Source organism: Struthio camelus, chromosome 4 (genome assembly GCF_040807025.1).
Source record: "Struthio camelus isolate bStrCam1 chromosome 4, bStrCam1.hap1, whole genome shotgun sequence".
In the NCBI taxonomy this organism is placed as follows: Eukaryota; Metazoa; Chordata; class Aves; order Struthioniformes; family Struthionidae; genus Struthio; species Struthio camelus.
The window spans coordinates 72,499,244-72,524,678 of record NC_090945.1 but is presented as its reverse complement, the minus strand read 5'-3'; the positions used below and the strand labels follow the sequence as shown (position 1 = coordinate 72,524,678).

The window sequence follows — 25,435 nt, the reverse complement described above, 5'->3', positions numbered from 1 at the left end:
CCCCCCTTCACAGAGAATTTGAAGAATAGACTTCTAATAGACATTTGCCAGAGAACATTGTAGTTATACTGCATCCTGCTTCAAAGCACAGGGTCAGGCTAGGTAATGTCCCACTGTAACTCATCTGAGAGTTTGAAATCTAACTAATATTTCAGTGCAAAGGCTTCCACGTTTCCTCAGAAGCAAATTGAAATTAAGGGGATCCCTCATCAAAGTGTAGCTTATCTAACTAGTCCTCTGAACTGGATCCATGTTCAGTACTTTGGCTGGAGAATTCTACACATAATCAAGAAACATGAGGAAAGCTTATACAGGAAGAGCATGAAAAAAGAGATTTTATACGTCTGCAGACGTCATTTCAAGCCTTTTATCAAAAATATCTCATGATCTTCAGTTAGCAGAAACGGTCTAAGATGGTAATTATAGTGCATGCATAGAATAAAGTGCCTTTGCAGTGGCGTTCTCATTAATGTTGTACCAGCTCACCAGTCTGCTGATGACTCACAATAGCATATGACATATATTAGATACAGCTGACATCACATCCGGTGGCCTGTACGACTTCCTTATGTACTGACCTGATATCTCCCCTTTTCAGAGAAACGAGGGAACTGAGCACACAATGCTCAGGTATTTCACAGAGTGCACTAGGAAGTGATGGTATAAGCAGGAGATGCAATCAAATGATATGAAAGAAACGAAAATGGTGATGTATGTGGTTCATTTTTCAATGTCTTGTTTATGTGGCCTTTGGGATTTTTGCTCTAGGTGAAGAGTGATGGAGCTGTATGCAAAGCATGCTCCTAGCAGGCGTATCAAGTGAAATGAGGTAATACAGAGCTATAAAAAGGATGATATATTATTTGCCCTTCCCCAAAGACTGCATCAATATTATTATTACTGCTGTTTTCATAAGGTTTTGCTCCTAGGAGACACGTTAAAGGGAGACTTTCAAAGTTTTTCACAGTTTGCATGATATTTTAGCTCCTAAACATTATTCAGATTCTCTATGAAATAAATATATTTCCATCTTTTCTGTTAGCCTTTACGTTGGGCTCATCAACAGATGAACCCCAGCTATTCTCACTGAGATTCAGAATATGTGCACATGACCACCTAATATATTTATGATGATATGAGCTGATACATGAGTGCATTGCAGACCTCTCCAAAAGCTATTCCTTGTGTAAGAAAAAAAAAATATCTACTTCTACTGTCAATACGAGTATTTACTAAGAACCTGGAATTTATTGTGAGTAAAGGCCTGGTTTCTGCTAGCAAGCATGCTATCAGGAAAACGATGCTGCCCCCTTGCTTCGTCCTGTGTCTTTCTGTCTTCCCTCCGAGTACTATATAAGACACATGCATCTGACTCAACATTTAATTCTGTCAAATACATTTAAAAAAAAAAAGGAAAGGAAAAAGCAGCTGAGAGCTTGGAAGTGGGAGGAAATCTACTACGAGTGGTTCTAGGCATAAATAAAAAAAAGAATCAGAGGAAGTTACTTGTAGAAATAAGAAGGTGCAAAGTTTTCAGTAGGAATACTGTGTGGTCTTCCTTTGAACAGCAGCAAAGAAACATTTTTGAAAATCACTGAAATAAAATTAAGGCTACAAAGTAGCATTTCAGAGAAACAAAGAGACAGAGAGAGCAAATTTGAAGGGGCAGAAATTTCAATACATTAGTATTTCCAGAGGCACAGTAAGTAGATTGAATATAGAAAATACTAAAAATACTCCTCGCAGGCATAAAAAAGTTACCACACACACCAGGAACCAAAGTAGACACATTCACCTCATTAGGCACGAACAATGCTCTCTGAATAAGTCTCACAAACTGATAGCACAGAAGGAACTGAAAAGATGACAGACTATTTATAGAATGGCTTTAATGCCATGGACTCTGCTCCATGTAATTTTATCTGTTTCCACAAAAAAAGAGGTGCATTCTTCACTTAAATTACCAGTAGAATTATCATTATTATTTTTACATACATCTTAAACAAAGAAGCATTTCTGGAGTATCATAGAGAAGAAATTGTAAGAGGTTGGGATTTCCGTACTTCACACTAATTTGATATATTTAAAAAGTCCCTTTTATTGGAAAAAAAAAAGTTGATGGTTTATCCCAAAATAGCTATGTGGAAATTTACAAAGATCAGAAGACCATCTTTGCGACCTTTAAGCTTCCTTACGTCCTAGACTATAAGAAAATAAACTTGATAGCTAGATTTAGTTTAACATTTCATAGGTCATAAGCAGCTGCTCTGCCACTGGAAAGGATTTTTGCCAAAACCATTCTTCTGACATTTAAAAAAGCTTGTCTGGTGTGTCCGGTATTTTGCAAACACAGTTGGTATAGAATATAGGAAGAGGAGAAAAAAATTCTAACAAAGAAAAAAGTATTCATTCACAACCTTTCATTCAAAAAAATGTCTTCATTAATTCTTGTTTACGATAGTGCAAACATAAATGTGTTTATTTTAGCAGCAAATAATGTATTTGTCTTCTTGAATAAATTAAAACTGGAAGTTTCAGAAATATATACCTTTTTCTAATCAACTTTTCCACATTGAAATTGGAAAGAAAAAAAACGTACATGGGTAGTTTTTTGTATTGACAATTTGCTCTACCTCCAGAGCATAGAGCTCACCTATGCAGGAGCTCACATATTATGAAGTGACCTCTGCTCACCATTGGGGAATGAGCCAGCAACGCTGCCTGCTTTCCCATAGGCACGCAAGACGATGCTGACATGAGGCTAAACTGCTATAATAGCCACTCTATCAGGTAAAGTAATTTAGGAATTGTCATTTGTTCTGCTCTGGGCCTTCCTGTTCCAGCCTTCCTCCTCTTCATTCATACAAACAGTTTCAGGATATACCAACCTTTGATATGCGCTCTGTGCAACTGAAACTAGAGAGCTTTATCATACAAAAAAACAAAACAAAAGCAATTTTACAGGCCGCAAAACTGGGTCTAAGATTAAACCCAACAATAATATTTTCAATTGCATTATAAACCATTACACTTAATCCTCAATATACTGTTTTGATTATATTTCAATCTGTGTAAGGAAATAAAATTAGTAATTTGAATATTAAGCACTTTAATGGACTTTTACAATCATACTTACTGAAAAAACAGAAGCCACAGTCTCCACAGCGCCAGTACTTAGAGTAACATACGGGATGGTATCACGGTTGATCCCTGCTTCACTGAAGATGCTGTTTGTGTAGTACCAGATCTGTAGCAGTAAGAAGTAAATGCTTTATTAATCATTAGGGTTTAAATTACAAAACACCAGCATTCGGTTTAAGTATCTGATCTGCCAAAGATCAGACTTGTTAAAATACCGAGCACTCCTGAATGACCGAGGGCAAGACGACAAATGAACGGAAGGTGCAAATTTCAGGAGGATTAGTCACAACACTAAGTTATACCCCTGTTTGGAGACTCGCTCAGAATTATAAGCAGCTATAACTCAATTTAGCTTAATTCACTTTGGAAGTAAATTGAAGAAACTCACTTTGGGTTTGAATAACACGATACAAAGAGTTTTCATGTGGCTGACCCACACCACGCATTTTTACTGATTACGTGCGTGTTTGGGTTCCCTCATGGAGTATTTCACTGACAAGTAAGAATAGATAAAACAACAGAAAAGAGATACACAGAGGCATTGCAGAAACAGTATCTATTTAGTCATAAGGTGTGAGATTTCTCTCACATGACTGCAACGTGGACATCTACATCCAAGTTATCAACCTAATATCTCTCTATTTTCAATAGAGAGAAAAGATACTTTTAGAGAGAGAGTGTTTTAATGGAAAGGAAACAAGTGCTTTAGGCTGCACTGAATCACAGGCTGGGAGGACCTGCCGTCGCTGGATAGAGACAGGGAATGTAAGGCAACCAGCTCAGAGGAAGACGCTCATGTTTGGTCATTAAAACTAAACCCAGTGGTGACATCCCAGATAGGGAACATATAGCGGTAGTACTTTAAAACAGCATGTCTGACAAGTATCAAACCCCACTCACATCACAAATAGAATCATTAACTATGATTTTAGTCCCAGCCCTATGCTGGACTCAGGGTTACTGTAAAGAACTAGCCAAAGATTTCAGCTGCCAAAAGCATGCAACACGGAGAGGTAGACTTGGAGAGAGAAGAAGATAATTGATTTTACTGAGAAGGTGCAAAACAATTGAAATAACCGATTATCACGGGGAAAAAAAAGTTCCAAAACACAACTGATTATATTGACAACAAAAACGAAAGTCAGAGATAACACATGGCCCCAAACATAAAGGAAGCACTGATATTTTTTCTGTATGCTTAAAAGGACAAGCACTGCTAAAGAAAAGGCTTGTCTGATGAACGGCAGTGTTTTGACTGCAAGACGAAAACCCTGCTGTCTGCCACCATATTAGGCACATGCTTCATCTGTTCATCAAGCTACTAACTCGGGAGCTTTTTTAAAAAATGTAAAAAGCTGTTTGCCCCAGACCAAAGTAAAAAAGTCCAATTCATCTTGCATAAAACAAAAGTAACATAAAATACCAAGGATAAAGTTACCTTTATCACTTTACAGCTAGGGAGAAGGTGACTTAAGAATTTTATGGCTACTGCTTGCACATCAGCCCTCACCAGAAGAGATGCACAGACAGTCAGTGATAACAGTAAATTTCTCTGAAACAACCTGCATTTGTGTAATGTGTAGTGGTGTTAATTGTGTATTTCATTGGTGTCCCGGTACAGAGCACAAACTGAAGTAAAAATCAAGAGTGAGCTCCCAATTCCCTGTGAAATATTTAAGATCACTAATCAAATTTTTGGGACCCAATACTCTGTCATCCTAGTCACCAATCTCCTCCACCCCCAGTAATTATGAGGAAAAAGGTTCCACAAAACCATGCAAAAGAGAAGTCATTTTTTCCTGTACTATAAATTTTCAGCAAGATTAGACAAATTAATGTAATGGAATTTAGAAACGACATGATTTAGACATTTCACTCTTGATATCAGTTTTGCATAGCAGGTAGAGCTTCTGCAAACCAAGGGTGATATTGTAGCCATACTGATCTTGAAATAGAACAAAAATAAAGAAGCTGAAAGGTCACCTAAGTATACTAACTCCTGAATACATTTGCCAAAACATAGCAACTAGGTCATAAAAAGTTTCACAGGTGATTTCGCAGAAGAGAATGAGTGACCAGTGGTATACGAGCAGTAGTAACACACCTAGATTAAAAAATGGCATTGCAAAGGCAGGATGAGGTTCAGTGAGTTATTAACCTCTGTAACAGCACAAAAGTAAATTAGGGTAAAAATTAACATGTAGGTACATGTTTTAAAAGCAATAAAGGTAAATGTTTTTCAGCCTGTGTATCCTTTGCCAGGGAAACACATTGCTCTAGGATATTACTGAGACAAACACTACTCACTAGGTTAATGATGACTGCTCCGCTTTCATTTAAGTAGTTTTTCTAACATGGCCTTTGTTAGCTCATGTTTTGGGCTACCAAATCTTGAAATGAAAGAGCTAGGGAAAATGGGGCAGAAAGTGGGACAGAAAGTATAAAAACCCAGAAACAAGCGTTGTGTTGTCCAGAGCATCACCAGGACATGAGTTTTCTTTCTTCCGTGGTCGGTTTCTGTTGCTCCACAGCGTGAAGCAAGACTTGAATCACCATTTTGGCCATATAAGCAGTTGCCAAAAGCACTAGCTGTATCAGTTTGATACAACCCCTACGGCAGTCTTAACTCTGTGAGTTTGGAGACAACGTTTTAGCAATCTTGTCCTTAGCTTATAGTTAGCGACATCAAGGTTTTCTTATCATAAGCCTTTACTTCTATAAGCTCTTACCTTAAGCTGGCATTTGTTATATGCTATCAGTGGTGTTCCTAAGTTTTTTCACACCAGGGACAACTCTAGTATTGACTTAATTTTCCAGTCTTTTTATTTGTCATTCAGCTCCTAAATGCATTCTTTCCCAAAATTTTCAACTATTTTCCCTTCAATGGGGAAAGGAAAAAAAAAAAAGACAAGCAACATAGATCCATACTGCTGCCCCTTCTGCCCTCTTCACTTCCCACGCAACCTGAGGTCAAGTCTTCTTTCAAGTAAGTTTGAAGAGCACACTACGGTAGGACTTTCATATCCTACTGCTCCATGCTTCCCCCGTCCCTAGGATGATTACCTGCCATTTGAAATATAGCCCTCTGGCTTAAGCAAAGACCCCACAGAAATCAAGGGATCCCCCTCTGGAAAGTATTGTGTTAAAGCAATATGCAGTGCAGTACATTTCTTCATATGGACAACAAAGTTCACCAATGAGAACTTAGTTCTGTGCTTTCTCTAGAACTGAGAAGGTAAATAGGAATAGTGGTGGAAGATAAATACGTTTATAATGGGTAATATGCACCACAGAAATTGTTAGACTGATATGCATTCATTTATTTATGTCAGTTTAGATCAGACTGTCTGGTATTTCATTACAATTGACTATATTAGTATGATCAGTGCTTCATCATGATTTCTGTTCCATGTAGAAATCAACAAATGTGTTCTTCTGAAACAAAACAATTTTTATGATAAAGCCTTAAAAGGAAATAAGTATTCTCAGATACCAGCAGGTTGATTACAAAAGTCTGCCGTTTGGTAGTTTCCCCCAGAAGCGATCTGAGACCCTTGCCTGAAAGCAGTCCAACTTTCCCATATGCCTAGCCCAGACGGCAGCAGTTGAAAAGACTAGACTGATTAATAGGGTACCACAGACAAAATAAATAAGAATTATGAGTTAGAAGTTTGCAGCCAGTTAAACCAAGCTGACACTGACTCACACCCAGCAGGTAAGTTCAGGTGCCGCCAGTCAACCAAGAACTCGGTTCAGTGGTATCTATGGTATCTGTATTGGCCTCGGTAATTTCTAAGCTCCAGCTGACTTCATCAAGATCAACGAGGAAAGTCATAGCGAAGAGACAACTGAAACCTGATCTCTCAAGTTATTGGTCCAAATATTTAGCTTAATCTCTGTTATCATTTGTTTATTTTTCCTGGTTGAACTACTTAAATCATCCATTCCAGAATACTTATTTTGTGTGAATAACAATTTTCATGTTTGGTGTTATTACATGGGAGGAAAAACCAATTAGTAGTAGCAGTGATAATAATAATATTAATAAGGTAAGGCTTGAAATAGCCAGCTGTAAGGCATAGGAATCCTGACAAGAGTATTTTTTTTATGAGATGTATTTTCAGGGAAGGAATCACCTAATGATTCTCTAAAACAACTCTTGCACTCATTTTAGACTGGATATGTCTAACTTCCCCCACCTACGCACACTCTCAAGTTGTGCAAGCGTTTTTGCTCTGCCATGGAATACTGGTCAATCTCTGTCATTTATTAAATATGCTGAAAGCCACAAAACTCTTCTTTACCCCTGAAAATGTACCTGAGCTGTTCCTTTTTTCTTTAGAGAATGTACTTCGTAATTTGAACAGTCTGTTTCTTACTATTAGTGTCATTTTGTTTCACATACGCGTTGATAAATCGTCAGAAAGACTGGTCGATGAGATAAATCCATTTCTTTTCTTGAAAAAGTATCCACAGTGAGGAACATATAGCCTGTTATTAGCACTGAAATCCTCAATCAGGAGAAAATATCACCTATACAAGTGTTTATATAGTTCACTATACAGTATAAAAATTCTTTTAGCTTCCTCCCAGTGTTTTTGTTAAAAACTTTTCGATACCAGAGTTGTAATTGTGTTAACCTTTCATATAGTCTAGGACCAATTACTTTGTATTAGGAGTTCTAAAGCTATATTTACAGATACCAGAGCTAACTCTGAAGTAGTTAGCTTAGCTATCAGGAACGCTTACACTCATTACCACTGATTAGCACTGTGGGAAAAAACTGGTTCAAGTGTGCTGTAATGCACAAAGCCACTGCGAGAAGCTGCATTTCCCAAGCTTCTTTCAGCAGTAATAATACTGTCCTCTCATATATATAAGCAATTAATGCCTATAGACCATGATCAAAACCACTTTCACTTTGAGACACTTCATGAGAACACTTATGTCATGGAGCTTTAAGTATTGAAACCTGATGTCACAAGCTGCAAAGGGAAATTCTGCCTAGACATAAAGAAAATACTTTCTATAGCGCAAGTGGTGAAAATACCTGGAATAAGTTGCCCAGAGACATTGTGGACTCTGTATCCTCAGAGATATTCACAGCTCAACTGGATAAAGCCTGCAGTGGCCTGAGCTAACTCTGAAGATCGTTCTGCTTTGAGCAGGGTGGTGGGACCAGGCAACCTCTGAAGATCCCTTCCAGCTTAAAGCATCCTATGGTCCTCTACTAACCGATGCAATAGGATAAGATAGCTGAAAATGAGACTTTGATATGTATTAGCCTCAGCCACTTCAACAATACGACTTCCCTCTGTTGACTGGTTTATGACTTTTTTTTCCCCTCTTTTGCTCCACTTTCCAAGAAAGGCGTATTGCAATATATTCTTCAAATTGTACGAAACAACAAAAACAATAAAAATCAAACATCCAGTGGAACCTCTTAAAATTCTTTACAGAAACATTTGTTCACTGATATAACCACAGAACTGAATTATTCCAAATAAAAATATCTACTGAAAGGATGGAGTTTACCTGACGCAAAGGAACAAAAAGTGTACCAGACCAGATATTAACTAACCAAAATCAAAATACTGGAAATTATGTCTGAGCATTAAATAGAAGAGAAGGGTTTGCATTCCATCTATCACTTTTGAGGTCCATAAATTGTCATGGACTTCAAAAGGAGAGGTAAATAAGGAAGAAAGAGTTCTCAATCTCTGCCTTTTCCTGTGATCCCAGAGACCCCAGTGGCATTGACCAGCCACATCACCTTAACTCTGCATGCAAGCCTGGGAATGGTTCCCTGCTTCCGCCAACTCTGCCTTGGCTGCAAGTGAGAGGGGATGCTTTTCCGTCAACTGTTCTGCAACTTGCCTTTTCCTGCTAATTTATTTAGGCAGAAGGCAAAAAGGAAAAATTTTAAAATGGCCTCATCTATCCCAGAATATATCACAGCCTGAAGAAGGGCACTTACAGCATTCAGCCCGCAGAGCTGGTAGCAGCCCATGGTGACAACTACAGTGCAGACTTGCCATCGCACAGCACGGGTTCTCAGGAGCTGAAGTATCGACACTAACTGGGTGTTTCTTTGGACTCGGTTCTCTGACAAAACTTCTTCTACTTCATGAGACACGTCATCTTTCCCAAGGAAGGTCTGAAATGCTGCAAATATAGGACATGCACTTTAGGTCAGCCACCTAGCGCTATGTTCATTAATAAAAGGTTTTATAGAAATTTGACTGTTTGAGAAAATAGAAAGCACACATGGGTTATAACTTAATTATTCTTCTGCCTCTTCATCAACAATATAATTCCAGTCTGGGTATGATCTGGCTTATCCCTGTAATTGGTCTTAGAAACTGCAATAAGAATACAAATTCTTTGGCACCCTGCCAGATCAGCCCCTCTCCTTACATTCTTTCACATTCAAAATAGCCTAAGGTACAGTGCAAGGTTAAAATACCATGTAAACTGAAAAAAGAGTTAATACCAAAGCAGTTCTGAACGTCACTTGACTCGGCTACTTTTGCCATCAAACCCATATAGCAGGCTTTGTTGCTGAAGACACATGGGATAGAAAAGTAGTAGCATACAAAAAATGCATGCAAGTTTGATAAACCAATAGAAGGTAGACATTTGAAAGGGATAGTTGTTACTCTTTATAATATCTCCTGTTCTTACAAGCATAAAATCAAAAATTCACCTCTTCAATATATTCAATATTCTAAAGAATTAGAGCAGTTCAAGTTTTCCTACCTCTCAGCACTGGAGACATGGGAATTCCTTTACCTGGCAAACATTAGCAAACAAACAAAACACTCCAAAAAAAAAAATATACCGTTAGGTATTATATTATTGCACGTCAATGATTTACTGAGATAGCTTTCCACTGTGAATAATAAAGCTTTCCATCTCACACACCACCTTCAAAGGTATCCTAATAGAGGTGGTGTTTTTCCATCAACCTTACAAATTTGTTTTATAAATGTGGTTAAGATGAAAATATTTTCATCATAATCTTGTGAACATACCCTGCAGGTTGGCTTTTTAAGAGATATTTAAAGCACTCATCTTGTTGGAGTGATTGCAGAAAAACAATTACATTAAATGTGCCCCTGCAACCAGGCTCTTTAATCCGCTAGCACGTTAATTCTAAAAATGATCCTTTATGCAGCAGGTGACTTTAAAATGCTCCTTTTAAAAGAAATAAGAGTTATTTTTAATTTTAAAAGTGATTTAATTGATTTAGTTCTCCTAAAACATAAGTCCATTTTCAGCTTATCCACAGCTTTACTGCCTATAAATACATGATATTCATGTTTTCAGTACAGCATACACTCTTCTGGAGCACAGAAAAGACTTGCATGATAACCAAGTCAGAGGCACTGACTAATCTTGATTAAAATGCCCAGGCTCTGTTTAAGTTTTGAAATTACTAAATTTTAACTTCACCCAGTAGATAAAAAGGCCAAGTAGTGGCATTTCAGTGTTCCGTGGGATAGGTCACATAAATCAAACGGGTGGACTCATAGCAGCGGCTCCCTCCTTCCCTCTTGTGAGCACACAACACTGCGTCTTCTCTCTGGCTTCCAGTTTGACCATGAGAATACGAGTTCTCAGCCAAGATTTGCAGACACGGTTAGCACTTCTGTTGCATTGTAATAGGCCCTACATGACTCTCTTTAAAAAGAGGGTGATTTTTAGGGGTGAACGCTCACCACCTTTGGATGCTAGAGTCAATTTACAATATGAATTTATTCTGAAATTCAGTTTCTCTCTTGCTAGCAGATAGATCAGAATTTTAAAATCCCTCTGGAAGCATGAGAGATCTGTCTAGGAAACTATAAGCCATATAATCAGAAATGGGTTTTAAAAGTTCGGGCCTTGGAATCCAGAATTTAAATTGCTGAGTTTTGTCCTTTGCCATGCTCCGCTTATTATTAAATTACATGCTAAATGCTTGTTAAAACAAGTGCGATGTATTTAAAAGACAGGATAAGAAACATAAAATTAGAATATGTGCATATAGTATGTCACAGTCCATTGTCTCACACTTATACTTTCATCAGTATTTTTAGAGCATTAACAATGAAAAGTTCCTGTAAAGATGAGAATAACTAAACATATATCAAAGCACTCTACTTTTAAAAGACTCTCATAGATTTTTAAGCATCTGTTTATCCGTGTAAATTAGGTCAGTGCACAATTTGCTTTATTTTCCCTGCCCTTAGAATCCTCAGCATTCCTGTAGGGCACACAAGTCAAAAATACAGGTGCAGTCAAGTAAAAAGAAAGCAATCTGTCTTTTCTGCACAGGGGAGCTTGCTATATTTCTAGGGGAAGCAGGAAGTTTAAAAAAAAAAAAAAACACAGCAAATACAACAGTTTACCAAGTACAAGTACTTTCATTTCCCTTTCTGGTATTAGGACCTCAGATGTAAATGCCAATAGAAAAGTTTTCACAGATACTTTGAATTGCCAACAGGTCAAGAAATCCTAAGAAAGTGTTATGCTCTATATGCACAGTTTTGAGTAGGCAACACTAAGTCTGTTGGAAACATATTTTCCTGCTACTCAAAACATCTTTTAGGCTTCTTTTGTTAACAGCTTCTCCAATGCAGTAAGAATCACAACTTTATGCATAATTAATGTGGAAATAAATTCTGCGTTAGCAAGGAGATGGGAAAACTAAAAGGTCTTTTTAATTTGTCAGGTTCTATTCTATTCATTTTAGATGTTGACATCTGCATTATTGGCACTGAGCATCACAGCAGTCCTTGCTGTCCCTGCTGCAATGACTCACTTCCCTCCGCGATCGGTTGCCTCTCTCTATAGGGAAGTCTTATTTTCATGTCTTTATCCTACTGACGCATAAATCTATTTAGTCCCCGTTCTGGCAACTTTTAGATCTTTCCCAGGTTTCCTTTTGATTTTCTTGGAGCAGAAGGTCCTAGATACTCTGCTATCAAAGGCTAGTACACTGCCTTTATAAGCAGCAAAAGAAGTAGACAGTTTCAGTCAAGGGGAAAACAAATAGGAAACCTTTCCATTTAGACCATTAGTTTTTATTCATCTCGGCTAAGTGAAGGTGAAGCATTTCAAAGCAGTTCAGAGCTCAGAATGAAATCAATCTGTACTGTCCTTAAAACCAACCAGGCCTTTAAATTAACTTAAGTAGGGCACTCAGGAACCCAACCACATGTGGAATTACTAATTCTTTTGTCACTGTAGTGCTTCCAAGCAGTGTAAAGAAAGCAATTTTGTTATAAAGACTGAATTAGCATGTAAATTTGGAGAAAACTTCTAAAAGGATAAAACTGCCACTGTGTGGTTTACAGAATAGGGCCAGCCCCAGGTAAGATGAGGCAGAAACAGAGAAAAGCAGTCACAGGCAATAGTGTGGATAATGTACTTACACCTTTAAAAAGAAAAAATAATAAAAAATTAGGTATGAATATTATTATTGTCTTTTTCTCATGGTTCTGTTCACTTTCAATTCACAGATGATGATGTATATTCAACCTAGTGTCTTTAACAACAAACTACATCTAAGCTCTCCCTAAACAGCATCTTCTTTTGCTACTGCCAAAGAAAGACCTCTTGGCTAGATGGACCACTGGTGTGATCCAGTAGAGCTTATTAATGCTGGTTTCTAGATATACAGGGTGCCTTGCTGTTTGCTTCACCAATCGCAAAAAGCTATTCAGCTTCACTGCTTTTGAATCTGATAAATAGTAAGTTTCCTGTAATAAATTTATCTCTGAATAAAAATATTTGGCAAAAAAACCCCAGTATTTTCAAATACCACTCATCTTATTAGACTACTGAGTAGCCAGAAGAGATTTACACTGTCATTTTAACGTAGCAAAATATTAATTATATGCTAACACTTAGCATGGAAAAGTTTAAGAATAAATCTCAAATGTGTTGGTCTTATTCAATAATTGTTATTGAATAGCTGCAGTTAGTCGAACAAGCCGTTCAGGCTTTTCCCGTGTTTCAGTCCCTCGGTCATTTTAAAAACACACAGATCCAGTTTGGGATTATGTCTTTAACTGTTCCTATCTCTGATTTCACAGGCCATCAATAGAAAACAGGCCTGCTCAGATTCACTTGAAAATAGCCAAGGTATATCTGGTAAAATAAATATCCGCTTGCTACTCTAAATTGACATAAGAATTGGTAAACTGAGTTAGAGCAAAGGTCCAGCGAATCAGACATCCTTTCTGAAGGAGAAGAGATTTAGGAAAAACTTATAAAAAAGCCAGAGATCATACCATCACTCCAGCTTTTGGCAGGCAGCAACCATCTGAGTTGGAGCCTCTACCATAAGCTGGCAAGTTTAGTAGCCATGGCTTCTCTTCCATTCCAGTAACCATAGCTTATAATGCTTACAGAAATACAAAAAGCACAGATAAATGGAAAGAAAGCCACCTTTAGTGTCTGCAATAACAACTCCATTTAAATCAATGGATTTACAGCAATTTATCCCTGCAGCTAGTCTGGTTTTAATCTCTCTCCAGTCTTTGCGGATCCCATGCAGGGATTTATCTAAAATTAGCTACTTGTGGGGGCTTGGGGTTTTTTTGTTTGTTTGTTTAAATCAGCAATGGCCTCACTCCTCTGTCATATCAAATGGTAGCAATTGTAATGGGCGTTTCTAAAAATCAAAAAACTGCACTTCTTACTGCAACTGATGAATTGCTTCTTTTATAACCACGCAAGTTTTAATGAATGACTGGAAACATAAGATGGTCAGATTTTGTACACTAATAGTAGATGCTATTGGGATATTATATCCAAATTATTTGACCCTTAAGACCCTTTGCTACTTAAAGGCATCATGCTCTTTGACACCATTGCCAAAAAAGAGGAAACCACTTGTACTTCGATAGTTATAGTCTAATTAACTCATGGGGACAGAAAAAGAGGAAGGGACAAACATGAGAGCAAAGCTTTGTGGAAACTCAGTGACCTACATTATCCTATTGGATTTTCATTACTCTAAAACAATTAGGAAGATTAACTTTGTCCTCCTCCATTTTAGAAGCTTTGAGATACACATACATTTTAGAGTATTTTATAAAAACTAATGTAGTCATCTGCCTTAAATACAGCAGACCTTTTAGAGATAACAGTTTCATATTTTTCTGGCATGATATAATCCGTAGTGAAATGTATGATATTTGCATGAGTAGCCTTGATCTGTTTGGGGAAAGAAAGAGGATTTAATCGCAAGACTTGCACATTTCTGACGTTAATATGCAGATCTAACCTCAGAGGCAAACAATTCAAGAGCATTACTGCAGTCGCCATTAAACTGGAGAATGCTACATTGTCATTGATGGCTTATGAGCAGTAGTTTTTCTAATAATCCACAAATTCCTCTGGTCTCCCTAACACTCATGTTTTACCTCCCGCATCTCCTCACATAATGCTAACAGCCAGATTTTTTTTTTTTTTTGATTGCTGAGTCACAGCTGGCCACTCTCCTGTTTTGTGAATCCTCTCACTTGACCGTAGCATTAAATCCCAGCCACCTGAGACCTGGCTCTTGCATAAACCTGCGTTTCTCCGTTTGCCGTGGCCTGAGGGTGGAAGGTTCTGAATCCCCACCGTCGGGTTAATGGTGCAGTTCTCCTCTCTCCGTTTGCTGTCCAGTCACTCCATCAGGCACCTGAATTCTCTCCCTACCTATGGCCATGCTGAACAGCGACCTAAAGTTATTCTCATTTGCAAGTTTACTTTTGTAATTCCCCCTCTCATAATGATATGTAACAGTAAGAAAATTGCTCACATGCCTACACAGAATGTTTCAACTATATTGCTTTGTAGATGTATTTTATGGATTATAAACTCCAAAATGACGTCTAAGAATCACCCTTACCTATTTTGCACCTGATATCCTGCAGGCTACCTTGCCAATGCAACGAGGCGGCCAAATCTGGAAACACGGCTGCTAGGCTTGAACAGGAGGGAAATTTAGTGTAGTGTTTAGACCTTTAACGTGCCCGGCTTTTTTTGCGAACCTCTGCCCAGTCTTATCAGTTGCTTCTCCTTTAGAAGCTCTGAGTATTACAGTCAAAATGAGTCTCACTCAGTACTACAACATATTTCAGCATTAAATTTTCATTTTCATCTGCTGCTACTGATAAGCATTAACTTTGGAAATTTGGTGGTATTTTATTTTGTTGTTTGTTTTAAGTGAATGCCTAAATTTAGAAGCGCAGTCTTTAAGGCAGCTCACGTTTATCACTTGTCTCAAGAAAGAAATCAGTAAGCTAGTTGCTACAGCTCGTTTTCTTTCAACTACTAAATCACTGGCAAGAAGGCATGGGCAATTTTGTTGTCATGACATCTGCTATTTCAAAATCCACCTCCAGGGCTTCAAGATGCAAGCTTTCAATTGGTTCTCAGAATGCATATGCTGAAAACATACCCGACTGCTATTGGACCATTACCAGCAACAACTCTGCCTGCCTTTACTGCCACTCACTATCTAAATGCCAAATTTTTACACTACTTTTTAAACTTTGGCTAATCTACAGTGAGAGACTCAAAGCTTTTTTCTGTTTCTTTTTTCCTCCCGCCTTTTCTTTTTATTCATTAGATGGATCAGGTTCAAGCTACCCGGGAGGTCCAGTTTCACTGTCATAGCAGTGAGGTTTCCAGGTAGTGCGACTATATTTTCAACAGATCCCTATGACAAGTCAAAGATTATGATGTATCATTTCAGATGCAGACCCTTAGCCAGGCATAGCTCGGGAAATACAACATCAGCTCAAGCAGAGCTGAGCCAGTTTAAACTTGGCACCAAAAGACATCTCTCCCAAGCCCAGCTGTGATGCTGCAGCCATTCACTGCTCAGCAGTCTGCCCCCAGCTACTCACTGCTATCTCCCTGCTGGACAGGCAAGCCCTTTCCTTTGGGGTCCCTGAAAAAGCTGTTTTCTGCCTCACCAAATCGCTGCTGTCTCTGCAAAGCTGAAGAACTTTCCCCTAAGCCTTTGTGCTTTTTCTGGCTTCTTGTTTTATTGCTTTAAACACTGAGACTGTATCAACTAAATCTTTGAGGCTATCATATTTACAAAATTCTTCATTCAGCACCAAACTGAGACAACGTGGGAGACTTCATTTGTATGCCATTTCTATTTCAGAGTGCTGGCCACTATAAAAATGCTATTTTTTTCGTATTATTGTAGAAGAAACAGGATAGAGTAAACTGGATTAATTTAATGATAAATGAAAATTACTAATGTTACGCTTCAGGGGATGATCCACATTTTGCAAATAATTTTACAAGCAACTAGTTAGGGATTGAAAATGTTAGGAATAGTTTTTAAAGGTCACTCATGTTCTGCAAACATTTTGGCATGATAATCAGACTCTTTCCTTCTCTGTATGCTATTTCTAATGTATGCCTATAATAAGCTAAATCAGATTTTCAACAGTCTCTCAACCATACTGCAACCATGTATTGGACTTTATAGCTGACTGTAGTAATTTTACTGGGCAGGGCACAAAACCATTGTGATCACTCGAGCACATTTGTACATAGGACATGCACATGCCCTATACATAGGACCTAAAATAAGAGCAAAATATTGTGGTCTGTGTCTGTAAAAGCTCAAGAAAATAATATTGAAGTACTGAGAACTTTCACAGTTAGATAATAACCTTGATAGATCTAATAAAAACTTAATACATTTGAGTTACAGGAACACATGGTTAAACACAGCCACTACTGGGCAAAACCCAGCAACACAGTGGGAGTCCTGCTCAGCCAGACTGCCAAAGCTCTAGGTAAGGGATGGCCATGAAGGCTGAACTTACCTTGCACTCCCCAATGAAGCCTGAACTCCCCAATGTGGCTGAAACACAACTGCAGGATGATTTGGGTAGATTTGTATCACCGTGCATTATGCTATGTTAGGTAGTTGGAGAGTTTCATAATAAACCAAACCAAAACAGAACTAACTCCAAAAAACCAATTATTTTTACACATAAACAGACAACCAAAAAAGGTGAGGGAAAAATAACTTCCTATAGGAATATTCTGCTTTCACTGTGTTGTCAAAATTACTTTCTGGTTTGTGTTCCTACTACACAAATCCTTTGCTGCAAGAAACTAAGTAACACCGTACCTTTTTCTGCCTTGTTTGTGTCCTGTTTTTCAAGGAGAAGGTAACGAGGACTTTCAGGAAGAAAAGGCAAAACCACAACTTGAATCAGTGAAGGGACAATAATCATTCCAAATAAGAACGGCCATTGAGATTCCTACAAACAGATTAAACGTGATATTTAGTAATAGTCTCCCATGGTGAAACTAAGAAGAAAAATAGCTTTGATGGGAAACACTGTAACTTTTTGTCATTCAACATATTGCATCAGTGAGCAGAATGGTGTCCTGCGCCTCAGCTTAGTGAGCAGTTTGAACCGTTCCCCCTCAGATCTCTTTACTCCAGGGCTGAGGAAGAGAGAATTAAAGCCATCAGCTGATCGAGCATCAAAAAAGACAGAGGCAGGGGAACTGGAAACAGCGATGTATAGCATGCTTTCCCTTTCCTTCAGTACCAGCGTGGAAGTCATACGTGGAAAGGTCTTGATGCATTCCACATATATTCCACAAGCTATCCCCACTGTTTTCATATAGTTCCAAATAGCTGCTTGCTGTTTCTTAGTCTAATCTAACCATCAATTGTTTCTGCGCAAAAAAAAAAAAAAAAATTAGTTTTTCCTCAGGCTAAAAGGAAACAAAACAATTCCTTCCTTCCCCAACCCTGGCCTAACAAATACAGCAGTTAACTGGTTAACTGCCAGGCTAACAAATCAACTGTCTCATGCTCCAGACAACCACTTCAAGATACATCTTTTCTTGCTCCCTCCACCTTTGGGTTGTGAATATTTCAGCTGCATTTAGACACAAGGCTAAGGACCTAGGAAAGCTCAAAAGTTAGCACCAACAACTATTAACTATGGTGATCGCAGATAACTGTTAACAATTTTAAGGGATATTAGGCTCTGAAACCAATTTCTATCTTATTTAGAGACTGGACTAAAAACTCATACAGGGATCATCCTACACCCACTTTTGGCAGGTTTTGCTCAGCTCCTCTGAGGCCACTGACAGAAATGCAACACACCACTGGGCAGCTGTCAAGTTTGATCTGGTGTAATTTTTCTGTAATAGCCATCAGTAAGGGAAAAATTGTTTAGGGCTACTTGATAAAAGTGGAACGTAACACATAGCTGAATGAAAGAAAAATGCAACTCTGCTAACAGGAAGAAATAAATCCTACCAGCGTAATTTATTAAAACCAGATTATAGTTACAAGAACAGTGTCTCGCAGTACAATCACTTTGAAACAAATACAACAAGCTATTTGAGAGAACAGCAGGCACAGGATCTAAAGTACAGAGAAATGGCATGTTAGTTAGGAAGTAGACAAGGTTATCTGGAAACTCATCATGCTACAAATCCCTCCTCAAAAGCCAGGGAGGCGCCGGGGCTTTAGGGAGGCCTTTTGGTTTTATGGCATTATAACTGCGAATAACGCGTTGTGCTGTCTCCTGGCTGGAAGTGGCTAACCTCTCTTACATGTTCAAATCGACCACTGACTGCCTGGTTCCCAAGTCCATGACACTGAAAGCACTTTTCTAATTGCCTTGCAAAGGGAGCTACCAGACCCCTCAAGCAAGGACCTGAAACGTGAGAGTAAGCTACAATATCCCAAGCAACACAAAACACAGAATACTTTTTTGACAAGTCTACGTACAAAAGCCAGTTTTAAAATGACAAAAAAAAAAAAAACCCACTTCAGTATACTGAAGAGCAAAAGGTGCTGCACTCTGCAAGACAAATGATACAACCCTACGTGATCGCTAACCGATTGTAGATAGAATTTTCATTATTTTCTTTGAAATCGACTGAAACTAAACTGTTAACAGCCTCAAATATAATCATGATTTAAAACTAGCAACAGATGGCAACCTGAGGAAAACTATTTCAGGAAAAGTCTTTCTGGGAAAGGCAGTACAGAGAGCTCATCTAGCTTGCCAGGTTTACTCTGCAGGCAGAATACTTATAAGTAGCTGAGAGAGAAAGGAGCCAGCAGTGTTATTTGCTCAAGTGAAACGGACCTTGATCTCTCTGTGCTCTTAGGATCCCTTCTGTTCTGACTCTTTAAAGTCGAGAAGAACTTTCTTAGTAGTTTTCTCCTTAAGTTTATCCTTCATCTATTTAATTCAGTCCTCTCTAATTTGAGAATGCGATTCCTAATTGAAAACCTTGATTTCAGTGGCTCTACTGTTCAGGCACAGCGTCTAGCACGTTTTCAGAAGCTTGGCTAGATCAAAAGCAGATTGCTAGGCATCCTGTCTGAACTCTGAAAGGCACAGGAGATTTGGATCCAATTCCCACAGCAGAATAAATCTCTCTCTTCAGAGCCCACACTTCCCTAAATAGAGCTGGATAAATTTTATCTCAACATAATTTTCCACAGTAAATCAAAGTTCTCCTCATAACCCCCTGGGGCTTCTACTTTATGCTGATAGTTTTTATTTTACATCCTCCCACTTTAGCAACGGAATAGTTAAATGAAAACATACTGCACAATTACATAATCCAAGCCCAGAATTAGAAGTGGAACATGAAGTAATTTAACAACTCCCAGGCAGAATATGAGTGGTATGTCCTAATCAGAATTTCCAGTTGTCCTTTTAGTGACAGGTTTTAAAAACAATGCAAAAAATACAGTTTTCCTGAATACTGTGAACAGATGTTACTGTGCCAGAGGATTATTAGCTCAAACAGAGAAAACAGAAATTATTAACTGTAACAATTAAAAGGTGGAAAAGAAACCTTCCTAGGGAAGAACATCAACAGTGCTGACAGCTGATCTATTAGACTAAAAGGAGTTTGACGATCTTTTTAAGCATGGGTCACACTTACTATTTCACCAATTAGGAAGATTGTATTGATAAAGCGTGGGGACACTTTCAATGCATAAAAGGCTAAGAATATCATAAGAGAGAACTGAATCTTTGACTGGGTCATACAAGAGCAGTGGGGGGGAAGTGCAGTACTACCCTGTAGAAAGGTACTCATTTTTGCAAAGAACCAGTGAAGCCAGTTAAGTATCCCAGCACAAGAGGTATAACAGGACCAAAAAAGAGTGAATAAGGAAAAACATGACTGCCACAGGCTTTGCTCTCTATATCCAATATCAATAATATTTTTAATGTCATTACTTTCTTTTTAAAAGCGCAATCTGGAAACACATCCCATTCCCAGCAGAGTACTTCAACCACCAGAGCATTTTCAGGCTCCAGGAAATTACTGCACCTGAGATGCAAGCGTTGCCACCTCCTAGGCAGCAGCATGCCTATGGGGTAACCAAGAGCTGGGTGCTATCCTACCAGCATGATTATTCAAATAACCACTGAAGGGTTCTTTTGTTGTTGTTGTTGTTGCTGCTTAGTTGCTTTAAATTTGTATGTAGAAGTTTCTTTTTTTCCACAAGGGTTTTTTTCTGAGCCATTCTTAGCAGATAGGATGCCCTTATGCATTTGAGCAGCCATTTACAAGTACCAGTATATCTCCTGTATCCTTAGCATAAGTTTTAAAATACTCTTCTGGGAAGGCTCCAGCCTTTAAGTCAGTTTTGCATTTTACTATAAGAATATAAAGAGGTTTTGCCCTGTGTTGCTAAGAAACTATGTACCAGCTTAGCAGTCTAGAAGAATGCAGGGACGAGGGTAACTCGAAATCTCCTTTTGCAAGTTTGTCACCACAGCAGAGCCTTTACAGAACGAGTAGAAAATGCCTCTTCAGCCCTTAATGATGTTTGCTTCAAGCTTAGGTACCTCAAGATCAAAAAAGTTTTGGAACCTGAACTGATGAGCCCAATTTCTAGTTTATTATTCCTATGTCCTATACTGGATTTTGCTCTTAATATCTTGTTGAGAACTAGTAATTTATGTACTGCAATAGAGTTACAAGGGCTCCAATGCTGCATGTTTCTAAGTACCTGAACAGTCCCACTGCAATTAGCAGGACTATCCATACACTTGAACAAAATTGTATGTCCAAGTATCTGAGCACAGTTTTAGTTACCTTAGTAAATTTCTTTTTAAAAGTTCAATACAAGTAGACTGAGATCTTTGCATAGCAATTTATTACATGAAATTCTGTGTGCACTTTGTATTTCTAGAATATAACTAGAGACAGCAGCAGCATTTTTCTATTCTGTGCAACCAGAGGTTTGAAATCAGCACAAATAGAACAACATTCTGGGGATTAAAGTGACTCTGGAAGATGACAAACTAGTGCATGACTTTGTTCTACTCTAATAGAAGTTAGAAATAAAATGCTTCAGTTTAAATTAACAAGTTTTTATGGTCTGCAAACAGCATACATCCACAAAGTGCAAATCTGCTTTCACTTCCAAGATGCTTCATGCAGTTACAAAAGTTTACACCTACATAAGTTCTCCTCTACCTCTTATTGCCACAAGAGCTCTCAGTTCTATATTCTGAAATAAATTCTCAGCCCTATCTTGAAAGACAAATAACTGACCATAGTCAAGGTTCAAGAGGAAGATAAATGTATAAAACAGAAGAGTTCACAGAAAAATATAAGGAAGATCGATTGATTCACTCTTTGCATTATCACACTAACATGTAAGATTCATTCAAACATCTCAAACAGATCATTTTGTCATTGGCGGCCACCTGCAGACTGGGGGTTCCTGGAGCAATTTAGCATTGCTTGCTTTTCCGTTTTATAATTTCACATCAATTTTTAAGGAATGCTTGAGTTTGAGTCTAGAGTCTTAGGAAGGATCAGAAAAAGACAAAAAAAAAAACACACACTAAAAATGCAGCTTTGACAAGCAAAGTCAAAGCTTAGTTTTCAGAACAGCCTACAACTACACAGACTTCAAACCTAGCTATTTCAGCACTGTCTATTTTAGTACAAGCGAAGATGTACTTCTAAAAGAACTTGTAAAGTAACTGAAGCAACGTGAAAGGTTCCTATATAAACTTTCTAAAACATGCAACTATCTATCAGTTCAAAAGTGTCATTTTCAAGGGGCTTATAAAGGAAATTAGAGTTTGATAGGGGGTCTATACGGGCTCTTAGAGTTTAATTTTTAAGAAATTACCTATCCTCAGTACATATACATACAGTGAAACATCTTTCTTGTGCTCTCATATTTGTACACAGATGAAAGACATAGCACAATATATTAAAAAAAATACATGAATACAGTAGCAACTGCAAACATGTTTATAAAATACGTCTGCTGTGATTAAAAGAAAAACTAATGTCCACCTTCACTAAAGAAACTGAAGCAAGAGAGAGAGATAGCATAGTGGTCTATAATGTTTAAAGCATGTTAACGCACTAAGGAAAGGCTTCAGGGTGGGACATAGGCTTACACACAGGAGTAACTAGACAAGTTAGTTACAGAGAGAGAACTGAGGGTATGGAGCGACTCGAGGATCTGGTATCTGGGATATGCCAGAATCAGGCCAGGGAATATCCCCCTAAGAGAGTGAGTGCAAACTTGAACTTTCGAAACTGAAGCTGACAATGCACCGGCAAAGGCTCTGTAGGGAACAATCAGACAGAAAAGCAAACTGGATGATTTAATTGCAGAATCACAGAATCAGAGAATGAAAACACTTAAGCAGTGTTTTCCTTATCTTCAATTTCTGTTTTCTCCTTCAGTTGGATATACAAAAAGCCGAGCATGCTACATGCTATACAACCAAAAATGCCCCAAATTAAATAACCTCGTAGAGGTAGATGAGCATTCAGGAGGGTGAGGAGAAGCAGGTCACCAGCATACAGAGCAGCTGCCTTCTGCATTCTGATCACCAGCCAGTTTTTACTGTAGGGTAATTTCCCAGGCTTCAGGAGAGACAGTAGACACAGTTTGCCATAGGTTGTAACAGAATCACAGCACTTGCCTGGAATTTCACTGGGAGGGAAGGTATAGAAAGAGAACAAAAATAAGAAAATCAAAGCACAGCATGAGGGGACAGTGTCGTGACTACAGTTTCATGTTTCTGAAATAATCGGTCTGGTTAAGTGTTGCACTCTAAAGGCACACATTCTACAGGCTCAGTACTCTAAAATTAGTAGCTTTGGAGACAAATAGAATAAAAGTCTACATGTTCAGAATCCAAAGAAGTATCTCTATTCAATTTCTACAATTAGTATTAGATTTATTTGCACCTGCTCCTTTACACTATAATTTAAAAAGTGGATGCAGTAGCGTTTGGCAGGTCCACGTCAATTTGATGTGACATAGAAAAAAAGACAAATGCATTCCCACTTCTGCCAAAATATTTCCAGGACAGGCAGGAAACAAGGGAACATTATATATTGCTCTATTAAAAAAAACTAAGACATTTCATTTGGGTTGTCTGTAAAACTTTGATCTCTTAGATTCAAACTTAAAACTAGAATTGATACACCCAGGATGAGAAGGAGATTGAGGAGCCTGTTTTACAAGAGGAGATGAAAACTGCCCTAAAAAATGAAGATCATGGGCAGGAGTGGGTAGAGGAATCACACTTAAATAGCTGGAAAAAACAAAGGAGAGGCAAATAAACGAAGGGAGCATCTAACCTAAAGAACAGTGAGAAGAAAACTGCGGAAGTGTCCATGAAAAGGTTCTAGACGGAAATGAGAAGATTTTCAATCACCTACACTTTCAGTAAAAACACTTGGGAAGTGTGAAGAGATAGGAAACACTCAACCATCTTTAAAGATAAACCTTGATAATCTCTCTGTAACGGCGATTACTACAGAATCGGTGAGGACAGCAGGGAACGGGGCTGGCGGGGCAGGGGAGCACTTCCTCTGCAGCACTGTGCACGCTTTCTGCACTGGCTCTGAGCACGTCAGTAGTCTGTCCACCGAAAAGGAAAGCCTTTTCACGGGCTTTGGAGCCTTACAAACCACATTAACTACTTAATTGGCAGCTACCTCCATTACTGAATGCAATAGGATTATTTTAAATGTAGAAGTACAGATGAAAATAGCGACTACAGAGCCACTGAAGGCAACAGCTTCTTACAGTCCAGAAAAATGCCTCAAGCTCTAATTTCAAAGTTAAATTTTCTGCCCAAGCTACTTCAACCCAGAGTCTGTTCCAAACATCACTCTGCTAAATTTCAGCACAGTTGCTCACAGAGCATTTACAAGCATTTGTTCTTGTAGCAATGCTGTTCTTGAGGTTAAGTAACTGTATTCCCTTCCGAGCTCCTCTTTCTGCATTAAAGCACAGCCACATGCCCTCCCTTCCCTCTCTCTACAAACAAGCAAAGCTCTTGTCATCTCATCTCCGCTTATAAGGCAGGATCTCAGATGCGCTCGCAGCCCTCCCCACATCCACTCCTGCTCCAAATACTCTCTTCCAGAGAGATGCCCAACAGGTCTCTGTCCCTCCACTCTTCAAAAACATCATTGCTTAGCTATTATAACTTGAGCAAATATCTAAGAAGTTATTAATCGTAAGTAATATATACCTGAGGGAGCTCAGAAGATTGTTATGAAACCATGGCAGAAGACAAGTATTTGTAACCAGTATTATTTCCATTCAGTTCTGAAAGAAACAATCAACTAGCTACAGAATCACCCCCTCCAAAAAAATGCAGTTTTAAGTCACAATAACAAAAAAGCTGTCATTTTTTGACACTCTATTTTAATAGAGTTATGTTATATTTTATAGATATATATTCCTTTATAGTTACAATTAAATAGTTAATAAGACATAACAAATGCTTAGCTTTCTCCAAAATATGGTGGCTGTAGACCTGGAACACTGTCCTTGCTTTATATGCAACAAAATTTTCTCCCATAGAAGAAGAGACGGAAAAAAATAAAGCAATCCGGCAACAATTTGACAGGCAGCTCTTACATTATTAGTGAACAGAAGACCCAGCCTGTGAATCAATGAGAAGCTAATGTCTAGAAAACAGCCTGCAAATGCCTTGAACCTACTTCTGAATTTGATCAAACAAAGGGGCAAATATCTTGCACAAATTGCTGTCAAGTCAGGGCAGGCAGGGAAGGAGGGGAAGGAGGAAGATAAGTACTGCAAGAACTGAAGAACTCAAAAAGGAGACACCATCGTGTTGAACACAAACCCTCTGCAGCAGTTCCTCTAGCAGTGGCTTGTGTTCCTTGTGCAGACTTCCTCCCAGTGCTAAATTCTGTTACTATATGAAAAGGAAAACATGCCCAGGAACCCAATTGGGAAAAATCAAGAGAGCTC

The 25,435-nt window shown here is 38.4% G+C and overlaps 1 protein-coding gene across 13 annotated transcripts in view; it reads right to left on the bottom strand.

Moving 5' to 3' along the window:
• SLC2A9 (solute carrier family 2 member 9) overlaps positions 1 to 25,435 on the bottom strand; it is a 146,651-nt gene that overhangs the window by 55,227 nt on the left and 65,989 nt on the right. For 12 of the 13 annotated variants that reach the window (XM_068943379.1, XM_068943380.1, XM_009686255.2 and 9 more), the window contains 3 exons: positions 17,288 to 17,420; positions 9,119 to 9,306; positions 3,137 to 3,247 (listed from right to left, as the gene is read on the bottom strand). In XM_068943379.1, the coding sequence (XP_068799480.1) occupies positions 3,137 to 3,247; positions 9,119 to 9,306; positions 17,288 to 17,420 (432 nt within the window). The remainder of the gene's footprint in view (positions 1 to 3,136; positions 3,248 to 9,118; positions 9,307 to 17,287; positions 17,421 to 25,435) is intronic. The other variant, XM_068943386.1, reaches the window with a different exon arrangement.